The 15,113-nt window shown below is 28.8% G+C and overlaps 1 protein-coding gene across 4 annotated transcripts in view; it reads right to left on the bottom strand.

Annotated features, from left to right (window-relative positions):
• The window catches only part of LOC136083997 (TNF receptor-associated factor 4-like), a 102,797-nt gene that overhangs the window by 68,033 nt on the left and 19,651 nt on the right, over nt 1-15,113 (bottom strand). For all 4 annotated transcript variants that reach the window (XM_065803984.1, XM_065803983.1, XM_065803982.1 and 1 more), the window contains exons 3-5: nt 9,728-9,782; nt 9,481-9,585; nt 8,601-8,765 (exon numbers count right to left, since the gene is read on the bottom strand). In XM_065803984.1, the coding sequence (XP_065660056.1) occupies nt 8,601-8,765; nt 9,481-9,585; nt 9,728-9,782 (325 nt within the window). The remainder of the gene's footprint in view (nt 1-8,600; nt 8,766-9,480; nt 9,586-9,727; nt 9,783-15,113) is intronic.

The raw sequence follows: 15,113 nt of genomic DNA on the forward strand, positions 1-15,113 counted from the left end.
ATAAAAACCACAAAAAATTTTTTTCTATGTGTCTTTATTAACATGAGAGTATGTTTGATATACAAAAGCACATTTTTTAATTGGAATATATCTATAGACGCAATCAGAATAATAACGGTAATTATTGATTTTTAATCACTTTTACACAAATAAATTGATAAATTTTAGTGTTATTTGATCTTTTGCTCTGCCAGTATCATTTTTATTGCATTTTACGAAATGCCTAAAGGAAAGTATATGACAGATGCTGAAAAAAATACAAATTAATTTTTATCGTGGCTCAGAAATCTCACCAGCACTTTCTATACGAGAAATAGCAAGAAAAATTGGAAGATCTGACCATGTTGTACGAAACTACAATGCAAAAGGTGACAATTACTGTGTAAAAAAAGCAACAAACAACAACAAAGTATTAACAAATTGGCAAATTAATCGAATTCGCTTCGAAGCAACCAAAAATAAATTGAATGCACCACAAATAAAGGATAAATTATTATTGTCTGTCACCAATAAACATGTTGCACATATTCTACGTACAACACCAAACGTAAACCACACCAAAAACCATTGTTAAAAAAACACCATAAAATTGCTAGATTACAGTTTGCTAAAAACCATATGCATTGGACTCATGAGTGGCAAAAAGTAATATTTTCAGATAAAAAAAAGTTCAATTTAGATGGTCCGGACTCTTACAGTTGTTATTGGCATGATCTAAAAGGAATAAATGACCCACAAACAAAACGAAATTATGGAGGAGGAAGTTTAATGGTTTGGGGTGGATTTTCTTATTCAGAAAAATTGACTCTGTGTTGTGGTTTACCTAAAATGAACTCGATAAAGTATACAGAAATGTTGGATGATGTTCTCATAACTTATATGGATGAAAACATGGACAATAATGCCATATTTCAGCACGATAATGCTGCAATTCACACATCTAGGCATTCTATGAAATGGTTTAAAGACCACAACATCCCGGTTCTCAAATGGCCAGCTTGTAGCACGGACTTAAATCCAATCGAGAACGTGTGGGGAATGCTATCAAGAAAAGTTTATGACGCTAAAGCAGCCGGACACCAATTTAAAACTGTTACTGAGTTAAAGTGTAAAATCATTGAAGAATAGTCCGAGTTGGATCAAGCAACAATTAAACGACTAGTGGAGCCAATAAAAGGCAGAATTTTTGAGGTGATCCAGTGTAATGGAGGACATACGCATTACTAATTTCCATCTTTTAATATCAAAAATATGACTGCATCTATAGATATATTCCAATTAAAAAATGTACTTTTGTATATCAAACATACTCTCATGTTAATAAAGATACATAGAAAAAAATTTTTTGTGATTTTTATTAGCCCACAACACAACAATTATTTTGATAATAACTTGCATGCATATCAGTTGACAATTCATAGAAAAAAATTAAGACAAAGAGAAAAAAATTGATGCGTCTAAACGAATATGACTCAGTGTATATATATATATATATATATATATATATATATATATATATATATATATATATATATATATATATATATATATATATATATGTATATATAGGTATGTATGTATATAAATATATATATATATATATATATATATATATACAGTATTCGACAAAACATTTGCAACAAACATCGAACAATGCTAAAAAGTAATCCTAATTTTACATGTCTTCAAAACGAAACGAACTATATTACCACAGCAAACAGTTCAGGAGTCTGGAGTCATAGCATGCCATGACATGAGCAATCAGCTGACAGGTGACAGCACACAGGCAGAATTTCGTTGACAAGTGCCATTTTGCAGCGGACAAAACAAGTGCAGCTTTTTTGGTTTGTTTCGTTTTCTTAAATCTGGTCCGTGTCAACGTCACGGAAGTTTTTTAATAATTAAAAGGAAGTATCCAGAAGCTTCCAGAAGTTTCCAGAAGCATGCAGAAGCTTCCAGAAGTTTCCAGAAGAAGCACCTGGAAGCATCCAGAAGCATCCAGAAATATCCAGAAACAATTAGAAGCATCCAGACGCATCCAGAAGCCTCCGGAAGCATGAAACGAAGCATTTAGAATCTTCCAGAACAGGTTCACACAGGTTCATTTTACTATATAAGAGACATGTAAATCGACATGTAATTCAGTCAGTATATGGAATTCAATCAGTCAGTATAATGAAAACAATTTATCAAAGTGAGTTTTATCAAAGTGTTTTATCGAAGAACATCAATACAAGGAGTGAAATACAACAAGTGTTTTATTACATCAATACAGTCTACATCCAACCAAGACGTTGTGTCCCACAGAGCATTATTGTATCATCACAAGGTAAATATAACACGGTAAGCCTTGAGAAGCATGATTATTTATTTTTATTATTTTTTTGACTTCAAGTGCAAAAATGGCGCCCGACAGTCTTGGATTGGAACTAAGAAAAATAATTATTGGCGATTACGTAAGTGGAATGTCACAAAAAAGTATTTGTGATAAATATTGCGTGAAAAAATAGACCGTATCAAGACTATGTTCCAAATATCGTTCTACAGGGAAGTTGGCAGCAGATAACAAAGGTGGAAGACCGCGTTCCACCACTTCTAGAGAGGATTCATTGATTGTCAGATCTGTCAAGAAGGATCTCTGGATATCATCAGTCGAGATACAAAAGCAATTAGAGCTGCCTGTTTTGGACCGAACAATCAGACGACGTGCTGTTGAAGCCGGATTGTTTTCTCGATGACCTGCAAAGAAACCGCTAATTTCACTAAAAAACCAGAAGAAAAGACTCCTAATTGCTACATCTCATATTGACTGGAAAGTGCAGAAATGGCGAACTGTCCTGTTTAGTGATGAATCAAAGTTCAACATCATTAGGAGCGATGGCATTTGCCGTGCACGTCGACCGGCCGAAAAACGCCTCAATTTACGTTACTGCCAAAAAACCGCGAAGCATCGTGGAGGCAATGTAATGGTCTGAGGGGTGTTTTTGTGCTAACGGTCTAAGTCCAAATACATCGAAACGATGGAATAATGGACCGTTTTATGTATAAAATTATCCTGAAAGATGTTATGTTACCTCATGCTGAATGGAATATGCCAATAAAATGGGTTTTTCAGCAAGACAACGATCCGAAACACACTGCAAAAGTAGTCAAGCAGTGGTTTCAAGACAACCAGGTATCGGTGATGGATTGGCCACCTCAATCTCTGGATCTCAACCCTATTGAGAACCTGTGGGAGATATCAACCGCAGAAATAATCGTGAAGGTGTTCGTAGTAAGGATCAACTGTTTGAACAAATCAAAAGGCCTTGGCAGCGATTCCACAAAGTTTCATTGATCACCTGATCGAATCGATCAAGTGATCAATGAAACTTTGTGGAATCACAAGATGCAAGGCTGTGATCGACAACAAAAGACGCAAGATGCAAGGCTGTGATCGATAACAAAAGATTCGCCACGAAATATGGTAGCAAAATACATCTTGGTCAACATTTTGTTGAGTTGCACTTGTTTTGTCCCGGAGGAAATCAACTTTTTTTAATACTTTTGATTGATTTAATAATTTTCGTGTACAAATAATGAACTTTGTGATAAATAAATCTTTAAGAACTTTGTCTATAAACAGTTATATAGTTATTTCTCTAAATTGAAAAAGTGCAGCACTTTTATATAAAGAAACTAAATTAGCATTATTTGGTTGCACTCGTTTTGTCCAATACTGTATATATATATTAATATATATATATATATATATATATATATATATATATATATATATATATATATATATATATATATATATATATATATATATATATATATATATATATATACATATATATATATATATATATATATTTATATATATATATTATATGTATAAATGTATATATATATTTATATATATATATATATACAGTTTTTTGACAATTGAGTTGCACTCTTATTTACAAACTACATATACAACTGTTGAAATTTAGCCCAAAGAGCATAATTTTTGTTGTTTCTACTTTTTACCGTTTAACCTCAACATGCGTTATAGAGCATTGCGGTACATTTGCTTGTACAACTCTAACATGCGTTAAATTATTTGCTCATTCAATTTGCACGAACTAACCACTTCAGTATTACTTGTTTCAAAAAATTTTTCTTTATTTTTTCATTAAGGTTATGCTAAGTTGTGTGTTTATCTTTTTGATTTATTATTTATTGTCTTTAGGTTATGCATTACATGCCAGCTAATAAAATTAAAACTGAATTTTAGGGATGGTAAGACTCACTCATACATGTCTAGTTTTAAATTAACGTCATTTTGTAAGATGATATAATCTGTAATTTAAAATGACTCGTTTCGTATGTTTCGTTACTAAATATATATTAAAGCTATGAGGCATAAATGCATTTTGATGTCCTGTATTAAGAACTGTAAATAAAGTTCATAAATGTCTAGATTTGAGATATATTGTTGTTGTCATTCTTATTTTATAACTATGAACCAATCATTTCTATATTTACTTATTTACTGAATAACAAAAGATTATTAAATTATGTTTTTTATACATTTTTAAATTACAAGAGTTGCTTATAGGTAGAACTAATTAATATAATTATGTGTTAGTATTCAACACTTTCAAGGTCATTTGGTGTTGTCTTTTAGATTGAGTTTCTTAAGAATATCTCTTGCACAATAAGCTCTACTAACTTTCTTTAAATTATATCAGTGTGTTTCTTTTTAAATGGGAGTTAGGGTATTTGGCTCAACAGTAGTATGTCCTGTTTTGACGGCTTAAGATTCTGTTTTATTTTTTTATTTTGATGATGAGATCCTTACAAGGATTTCTTGAAAAATATGAAATTTTGTTAATATATTGATTGGTTCATTACAAAATCTTTATATTATATTTTTGATAATACTTTTAGAATTTCAGCCTCACGTTGAATAATAAAAAATAGCATCGCCGCCCTATCCCAAACTCTTAGTTGATGAGGTAGCTACTTCTTTATGTGCTCGCTCTAAACAGTCAATTGATCATAACTAGTTATAGATATATAAACTATAATTATATATAAACTAAGTATAAAACGATTAAATCCACTAAAACGGTATATCTTATAATTAAATATGTATTATAATTAAAACAAACATTCTTTCGAAAACGGTATAAATTAAACAAAAAGTATATAACGAATATTTCCAGTTAAAAGGTGTTTAATAAAGACTTTATTTCCACTATTATGAATACTTCAATTAAAGCATTATAGAACAATGAACAAATAATATAAAACAATAATAGACTTAACCCTTCAGATAAAAGCATACGTTTTTTTGGTTATGAATATTCTATAAAATATTCATAGTTCTATAGAATAATTCAAAAGTTCCGAAAGCTTAAAATTTAGACATTATAATGTCTAAATTTTACAAAATAATTGGATACAGAAAAAACTCAAAACAAACTAATGACATAGTCAAAACTATAGCTAAAAATATTTAACTTTAGCAAATATATGAAAAAGTCATTTAGTATACGAAAATTTTGAATAGTTTCAATGAAAACCTAATAAAATATGTAATGACAAAGATTAAAACTATAAAAATTCTTTAAAAAATAATTCCTTATGATAATAATGATAAATTTATTAGTCGCAATATTATTAAATATCAGAAAGCATTTTAAGAAATAAAAAAAGAGTGTAGTAAAAAATAGATTTAAAAAGTTGAAATTCAATTTAAATAATAAAATCTTCTTATATTGATGAGCTAATAGGGTTATGAAAAAAACTGAAATTTTTAACTTGGAAAAAAATATTGTAATATAATAATATTATGGTAATAATATTTAGATTCTTTTATAAGATTCATACTTTTGTTTGCCGGGCCGGAGCTGTAGCCGGGGCCGGTTTGCACTAATTCGTATATTTAATCTTATTTCTAAGTATATACCAAAAAAAAATAATACAGGACATTTACACCTCCTGCCACTAAACTTAGCGACACGCTTGACTAGCATAGATCAAAATCTTATCCTATATGTTGCCAAATAACACCACTTTTAAAACATAGAAATAATATCATTGAAACACGTGTAAACTATAAGTAAATAAAACGTAATTATTAAAAACTTTAAATAAGAGCATTCAAAAATACAAAACAATTTGCGCAATTTAAAAAAAAAAACAATAATGGTTACTTTTATTTAATAAGTATTACAACAATGTTGCATTTCTCAACGTTCTTAGATATAGTTTTCGAAGATTGCGTTTATATGTGTTTAAAGTTATCTAAAAACCTAATTTTTTTTTTATCAGTTAGCTATATAAACAAAAGTTTCTTTGTAATCATGCTTTCAAAATCAGTGACCTATAAAGGAAAAGTTCAAGGAAAAGATTAAACATTTGTAAAAAACTTCGCATTTAACAGCAAACCGCACTAGAATTAAATTGTTTTTCTGTGTCTAAACAAAAATGTTATTTTGGATTTTAGGATTTTGAATAGCAACTGGCTTTTATTTTTTTTTCATTTTACATTTGTTAGTTCTTTTTAAATTAGATTTAATAAATTAATTTTCATCCACCTTTTAATCAAGATTGCGTCCGCCCGCCCGGCCGCCTGCCCTTCCTCTCGTTTATTAGATTTGGAACAAAACTCAAACTAACCCCTCCCTCTTTTTGCATTAAATACGCGGGACTACTTAAATCTGATTAAAGTATGGAAACTTTCATAATTTAATATTAAAATTTCTATTTATTAAAACTAAAGGATTAATAAGTATCTTACATACGTAAGCAAAAAAAGGCAAAAACGCAAGTTAGGGGTTCTCTAAATATTACACAATGCTAAGTTTATTTAAAAAACGGAAGTAAAAGATCTTAAGTTCTTTAACGCAACAATTATTATTAAACCTTTGCGCACTTATATTTGTCACAGGTATTGTCATCCATCGATTTTGATACCATACCTCACAACAGATCATGTTTTAAGCTAACCCGTTGTGAATTTAACAGTAAAGCACTTAGTGCAATAATTTTGTATGTAAAAGAGTGCATAGTTAGATCATTTTCGGATATAAGACTCAAAATAATTGGATATAGAAAAAACTCAAAACAAATTAATGACATAGTCAAAACTATAGCTTATAAAATTTAAGGTTAGCTAATGTAAACGCTCGCATATCGGTAGCAAAAGTAGTAGTTTACTTATACACAATGTATGACTACATGTTAAACAGAGTTTAAAAACCTGAAACAAAATGGAAAAAGATTTAGGAACTATAATTTCAAACGACTTAAAATGGTCTATTCATGCTATTTATATGTTCAGTAAAGCTTATAAAATGTTAATAATAATAATATAACATTCACATAAAAACATAGATAAAAACGCGTCTAAACTACTATGCACCTCTCTTGAAAGAGCGCATCTAAACAACACAAAATTGGTGTGGTAAGTTTATTTAGACGAGATAAAAAAAAAGGAAATAATACAAATTAAAGCATAACGAACAAAATGTCTATAAGGGAAAAACTATGAAACAAGACAAATCTACTTTAAATTAACGACACTTGAAAAAAAGACCGTAATGACCTAATAACATTTTACGTAAGGGTAATTTATGTAGATAAGTTAACTCGGAATACCAACCTGATTTAATAGTTTCAAATACAAGAGGTCATAATATGAGGCTTCGTGGACGATTTGTGTAGCCGTGGCGTAAACCACCACGGCTAGAAAAGTACGTTATAATGCGGTAGTAATGTAACCACTACATTACTACCGCATTATAACTTACTTTTCTCTTTTTCATATAAGTTTTTTGACTTTTTTACTATTTCTAACAGTGAATTTAAAGAAAACGATTTTAGAATCTTTAAATCATTTTTGCTCAACAGCGTAAAATTAATTTTTGTTAAAAATTTATGAAGAAGTTCTTTAACTTAATATAGATCCTAGTTCTAATCTGTTCTTTTACATATTACTTAAGTATAGTTGTTAAAACACAACGTTTCTGTAAATTTTTTCCAAAAATTTACAAAAATGTTGTGTTTAAAAGTTTCTGATTAAAAATGAGCTTATAGTTACGATAAACTGCGTATAAAAATCATAACAGATCATGTTATTTAACTATGATGATCCTTTGACCTAAAAAACGCATTTTAATCAAGTCTTAGTTCAAATCTGGCAAGCAAATCTAACTTTTAGGGGAATAAGAAAAAAAAAAAATCTCCTGTCTGAGTTTTCTCGACACGCAAACACTTTTATTTTATGTTACGGCAAAATTTACAAATTCCTATGGTTTTTTTTTTTCGTCTTGTTGTAGTTCAGGAACCTGGTCATTTAATAAAAGTGTGTTGTGGTCAGCAACATATCATACAGACGCTCTAATATTTTGAAATTGCCTTAACTACATCGAGTAAGAAGTCCAGAAAGTGTTTAAAATACTAAAAAAATGTGTATTTGTGTGTGTTTGTGTGAGTGTGTGTCTGTGCATATGTGTGTGTGTGTGTGTGTGTGTGTGTGTGTGTGTGTGATAACAAAGTTTGAGTTGAATTTTATTTTTAAAAAATAAGTAAAATGAAATAAATTAAATGATTGCTTTTACTTGTTTCTCACTAAAAATAATCTTCTGTTTGCAATATTGACAGGTAACCAAACGATAAATGCAACGTTTTTCCGTGTGTTCTTTTAGATCTTTAAGCAAAAGTAAAGAAGAACACGGTTTATTAAGACATTTTAATGTTTGATATTCGCAAGAACCCAAATGCTCCTTGAAAAAAAAAGAACTTATTAAAATTACTTTAAAATAACAATAAAAACATTTTAAAACATTTAAACAATAATCTTTTAAAATGCAATAAAGTCTCATTAGATTAGATTAACTTAACTACTAATTAATTACTTATTAGATTACATTGTAATTATTTATTAGGTTGCACTAAGTTTAAAAAATAAGATAAACTTTTATAAATTGAAACATTTATCCCTTTATATTTTATTGCATATGGGTTAAAAAACTAGTCATAATTGTCATCAAGTAGAATACCATAATAAATCAAAAAACTTTCGTCTGCCTCAGTTAAACTGTAATAAAATTACTTATATTTTATAATTCTGTTTATAAGTGAAGAGCGAATTTTTAAAGTGGAGCTAAGCTATTGTTCCCAACATTTTCAAAGATTCGGATTCTTGAGTAAAAAAGAAATCTAACTATGTCAGTATGAATAAAAAAACTCTTCATAATCTTTGCTTACGGTTACAAATCTATTTATTTTCAAAACATATTTTGCCAGACAATTAGATAATTATTTTTTTTCCAAAACAATGAAGTGAACGCTTTAACCCTTTTAGCAAAACGCTCTTTAAATAGTAATAATAGTCATACTAAAACAAACATTAATAAAGAATGTTTATAGGCTTTTCAACACCGAGATATAGTAAAACTGTTGCATCAAATATTTTTGAATAGAATTTAAATAACATACATTAAGTCTTTTTAGTTCTTTGGTCCATCCACAACCATTAGAAAAATTTCTACATTTAACTTTTAATTGCATAATAACTCTTTCAATAGCTAAGTCGGGAAAAATCTATGAGAAAACATTTTATCAATTGTTAGTAACAGATATAATTTTTTGAAATACAAAAAATGGATTATTCTATATAATTACACTAAATTATATAAACTGATTTAAAAAATTAAAATTAATAAACCAAGTTAAAAATAGTTACTTTGCTAGAATCCAAAATGCTATTGTCTAATGGACAAATTAAGACTCCCTTATTTCTAAAAAAATAAAAACGATTCTTATTTTGATTACATATATGTATATGTATATATATATATATATATATATATATATATATATATATATATATATATATATATATATATATATATATATAAATATATATATATAAATAAAAAAGTTGAAAAAAAAAACAACTTTTTTACGGTACTTAAAGTTTCATGCCGTTTGCGGCACTCATCAGCCATAAATTTAAATCAAGAAAAAACCGTTCAAAAATACAATTAAAAAACCGTTACAAACTTAAAGAAAACAACAATGGAATGAGTTCTGACGTCAAATAATAATAATAATAGCAATAATAATGACAATAATAATAAAAAAAATAATAATATGGAAAAACATCTTTTTTAATCGCCAGTGTCATATTGGGAAAGGAGGAATCTGTTTCTATGTCTACACTTAGAAACAATCTCACTCCTTTTATTCATTAAATTAGTATTTTTATAATATAGAATTTCATTTTTTTCGGTGAGACATAATTTGCAAGATTTTGATGTTGAATTATATGCTTTACATCATCTGAGAAATTTCCACTTAACTATAGGGATGAAATTAGCTTCTTGTAACTTCCAAACATGTTTTGAGAGTTCAGTATCATTTTTGTATTTAGAGATGTTAAAAGATTTAACGTGATTAGCGTATCTTAATTTAAAAGGAGTCTCACTTATCCCAATGTAGGATTTTTCATTAGAAGATGAATCAGTTGTAACAGTTGCTTGATATACAATGTTGCTTGTTAAACATTTACTAAACATTGGACAGAGATTTTTATTATAGCAGTTACATTCCTGTTGGTTAAGGTTTGTATTGTTGCATAAATTGTATTTGTTGTGCGAATTTATAATAGATTTTACACTTGGCATACAATTGCTGCTAACTTTGACAGTGTTCCTGTTAAAGATTTTATGTAGTTTATTATTATTTGGAAAATGTTTGTCAATAAGTTTCAAAAAACACTTTCCTACGTTGGTGCTAACGTTTTTACTAAATGAAGAGTTAAACCAAATGATGTTGCGGGCTCTGTTCCGTTTTGGAATTGATGTTGTTATAGGATTATATGTTAGACTACATTTATAACCAGACTTTAATAAAGCTTCATCATATAGAGGAACAGTATTTTGAAATATTTCTTTGTTAGATGAATTTACAGACAATCTAAGTTCAATCGAACGTGGTATTTGTTTTAATATACTTGGCGGGCGATTTGAATCAGCATGGATGTAATTTAATTTATTATCACGTTTGAAATAAGGTTTAAAAGTGCAGTCACTAAGATTTAGAGTCACGTCAAGGTAGTTAACAATTTTCATGTTGCATTATATAGAAATCCGTAAGCCATTGCATTTAAATATTTCGACAAATCGACTATATATAGTTTGGATAAAGCAATCAAGTGGTTTATTTGGTGTTTCCATGGGAGCGTTTGACGGTGCAGAGGTTTGTGAGCTAGTAGGAATATTTCTTCTTTTTCAAATTTCAAAATTTTATAACAAGCTTGTGGTTGGTTTATACCGTGACGATGGCTTGGCTGTTTTTAGTAATAAAAGCTGCACTCAAATGGAAAAAATAAAAAAGCATATTGTCGAAATATTTAAATGCAATGGCTTACGGATTTCTATACAATGCAACATGAAAAGTGTTAACTACCTTGACGTGACTCTAAACCTAGTGACTGCACTTTTAAACCTTATTTCAAACGTGATAATACATTAAATTACATCCACGCTGATTCAAATTACCCGCCAAATATATTAAAACAAATACCACGTTCGATTGAACTTAGATTGTCTGCAAATTCATCTAACAAAGAAATATTTCAAAATACTATTCCTCTATATAATGAAGCTTTATTAAAGTCTGGTTATAAATGTAGTCTAACATATAATCCTATAACAACATTAACTCCAAAACGGAACAGAGCCCGCAACATCATTTAGTTTAACCCTCTATTTAGTAAAAACGTTAGCACCAACGTAGGAAAGTGCTTTTTGAAACTTATTGACAAACATCTTCCTAATAATAATAAACTACATAAAATTTTTAACAGGAACACAGTCAAAGTTAGCAACAATTGTATGCCAAGTGTAAAATCTATTATAAATTCGCACAACAAATACAATTTATGCAACAATACAAACCTTAACCAACAGGAATGTAACTGCTATACGAAAAATCTCAGTCCGATGTTTAATAAATGTTTAACAAGCAACATTGTATATCAAGCAACTGTTACAACTGATTCATCTTCTAATGAAAAATCCTACATTGGAATAAATGATAATCCTTTTAAATTAAGTTACGCTAATCACGTTAAATCATTTAACATCTCTAAATACAAAAATGATACTGAACTCTCAAAACATGTTTGGAAGTTACAAGAAGCTAATTTCGTCCCTATAGTTAAGTGGAAAATTCTCAGGTGATGTAAAGCATATAATTCAACATCAAAATCTTGCAAATTATGTCTTACCGAAAATATGAAATTCTATATTATGAAAATACTAATTTATTGAATAAAAGGAGTGAGATTGTTTTTAAGTGTAGACATAGAAACAGATTCCTTCTTTCCCAATATGACACTGGCGATTAAAAAAGATGTTTTTCCATATTATTATTTTTTTTATTTTTATTGTCATTATTATTACTATTATTATTATTTGACGTCAGAACTCATTCCATTGTTGGTTTTTTTAAGTTTGTTACGGTTTTTTAATTGTATTTTTGAAAGGTTTTTTCTTGATTTAAATATATGGCTGATGAGTGCCGCAAACGGCATGAAACTTTAAGTACCGTAAAAAAGTTCTTTTTTTTTTATCAACATACAACATACAGTATTATTACACTACAAATGTAAAGGGACTAAGAATTTTTATTAGCTTGATTGTGATACCTGGAATAACTGAAAACGGTATTCACGATTATATCACGATTAAGATAACATGCTAAATTTCTTAAAATATCAAAGTTATAAACAAGACTAATATTAATGTGGCATTCTCATAAAAACTATTTCTTGTATTTAAAAAATTTAACACATATTATATTTCTATTTTTTGGTGTTTTTATGCAGTTCTAGGGCTCTTTTTATTATTTCAGGAAACCAATACATAATCCATATAAAAAAGAACCTAAAGCTTAAACCTTTTTTTTGTATATAATAATATAAAAATTTTGGTTTAAGATTATTTTTTATTCAAAAACTCATATATTATGATAATTGTAAAGCAGCTTTAGCTTCTTTTTTTTTACCATCTTGGTGCAAACTACAATCCGATGCATACAATCGTTAGAAAGATGAAAAAGATGCAAATAATGGTGCTAATCTTCTTCTCTTTGTTTTATTACTTGAAGAATCGTAATTCACCTGAGGTCTGTACATTACAATTAAATAAGAGGAGAGTTATCTTTATCAATGAAGGCAGATGAAATAATTTTCTTATGAATTACAAATTGAACCGATATTGGTTCATTTTGTACCCATTGCTTGTTATTCTCTTGGAAACAATTTTTTGAGCTTTTGCATATTCCACCTTTATCGAAGAAAATATGAAATTAGACAAGTTGTTATGTGCAGTTAAGTTCGTACCATTTACAATTGCACCCAACATATTATGATCAGCTAACTTCAAGTTTTCTTATTTTATATATAAATATATATGAATATTTTTCATGTTTTGAGTATATAAAAACATGAATTACACTAACAAATCTTATAAATAGATATTTTAAGATGTATCAATATTAAAACAAGTTTAAAACACAAATCTAGACTCACTGAAACCCAATTATTACATAGCCATTTAAAACAAAATACATATCATGTTTTCGCCACATAAAATTGAATACATCAGTTAATATATAAAAATCATTATTAGAGGCCAGGCGGACATAGGCGGATTATAAACCATATTTATATTGATATTTTACATATTAAACAATGTATTTAAAGTCTCAAATTACTGGACCACTTTGGAACGTAAAATTATTTGATTATAAAAGTGAAGCTTTAACTAAAAAAAGTACTTCAAGTATGCCGTCATCTGAAATCATTTTATTTGATATAACTTATGTGCAAAAGTTGTGCAAAAAAAAGAGAGGTTTTAAAATTAACAAATATTTTATGGTTATTGCTGAATGCTTAAGCTATAAATTGGTATACAATAATGTAATTTATAAGATATTTTTTTTTACTTATTTTTTTTTTGTTTGTTTTGTTTTTATTTTAGGTGCCCCAAGAAGTCCTAACGGTCCTGTCACAGAGCACCGCGGAAGTGCATTTAACCAAGAAGTTCACGCCTCCTTCCTTACCGTGACGCGAAAATATTTCTAGAGCTCGTTTCGAACCTGGATCTCCTGCTTATAAAGCAAGCGCTCTAACCACTGTGCCGCGGCCGCACAAATTACTTATGTCAACCACCTGGCCCACTGTGCATTGTATAGACGTTTTCATATAGGGACAATATACGCTTATTACATTAAAATTATACAAATATAGATAAAAATTTTTTTTTTTTATCTATATTTGCCCTGCCTTATCAAATTTTTTTGGCGATAACAGCAACCGCTCCAAAGAAATAAAAACAAAAACAGTGCAAAATTTTTTTAAGCTATTTTTTTTCTATTTGAATTTTTATTATATTCCTATTTTGTTAGTTTTGCTTTCTTTGTTTTTGAAACTTAGTTTTTATCGCAACGCCTAAAGACCTTGCATTCGGCCGTGACCAAATTGTCTAAAATATTATACTCATGCGCGGACATGCAAGACAAAAAACCGTATACGTTACCTGCAATGACTTGTCTAAAAACAACTTACATTAACCTGATAAAATTGAATAACAAGTTAAGGCACGCCCTTTTTCTCAATTGTTGTCAGGAATTTCAGAAACCATTGATTTTAATATAGTAAATGCTTCTTTAATACTTTAGCTATTCCAGCTATATATTCCAGCTATTTATTCCAGTAATAGTTTACTTTACCATCAAGAATGAGAGAAGAATCACAGATAATAACAACATCACATTACTAAAAATCGCTATTTGAATCCTCTGAAAAATCGAAAAAATTTAAAAGAACAAAAAATAGAAAATGAATCTGGGTAAGGACAGGGTGAAGAAAGGGTTGAAAGTTTAAGTGTTGAAGACTGGGAATATTATGTTTTGTAATGGATTATGAAGTAAGGCTGCAAGAAGAAAAGTGGAGTCAATGTTTAAAATGTACAAATTGGGCTCAGTCGGACCGTTATTTATTTCAAAAACTTGTTAAGCAGTCCGTGGTTTAAGTGACAAGTGACAGTGCGTTTGATTGC

Source organism: Hydra vulgaris, chromosome 08 (assembly GCF_038396675.1).
Source record: "Hydra vulgaris chromosome 08, alternate assembly HydraT2T_AEP".
Classification (NCBI taxonomy): Eukaryota; Metazoa; Cnidaria; class Hydrozoa; order Anthoathecata; family Hydridae; genus Hydra; species Hydra vulgaris.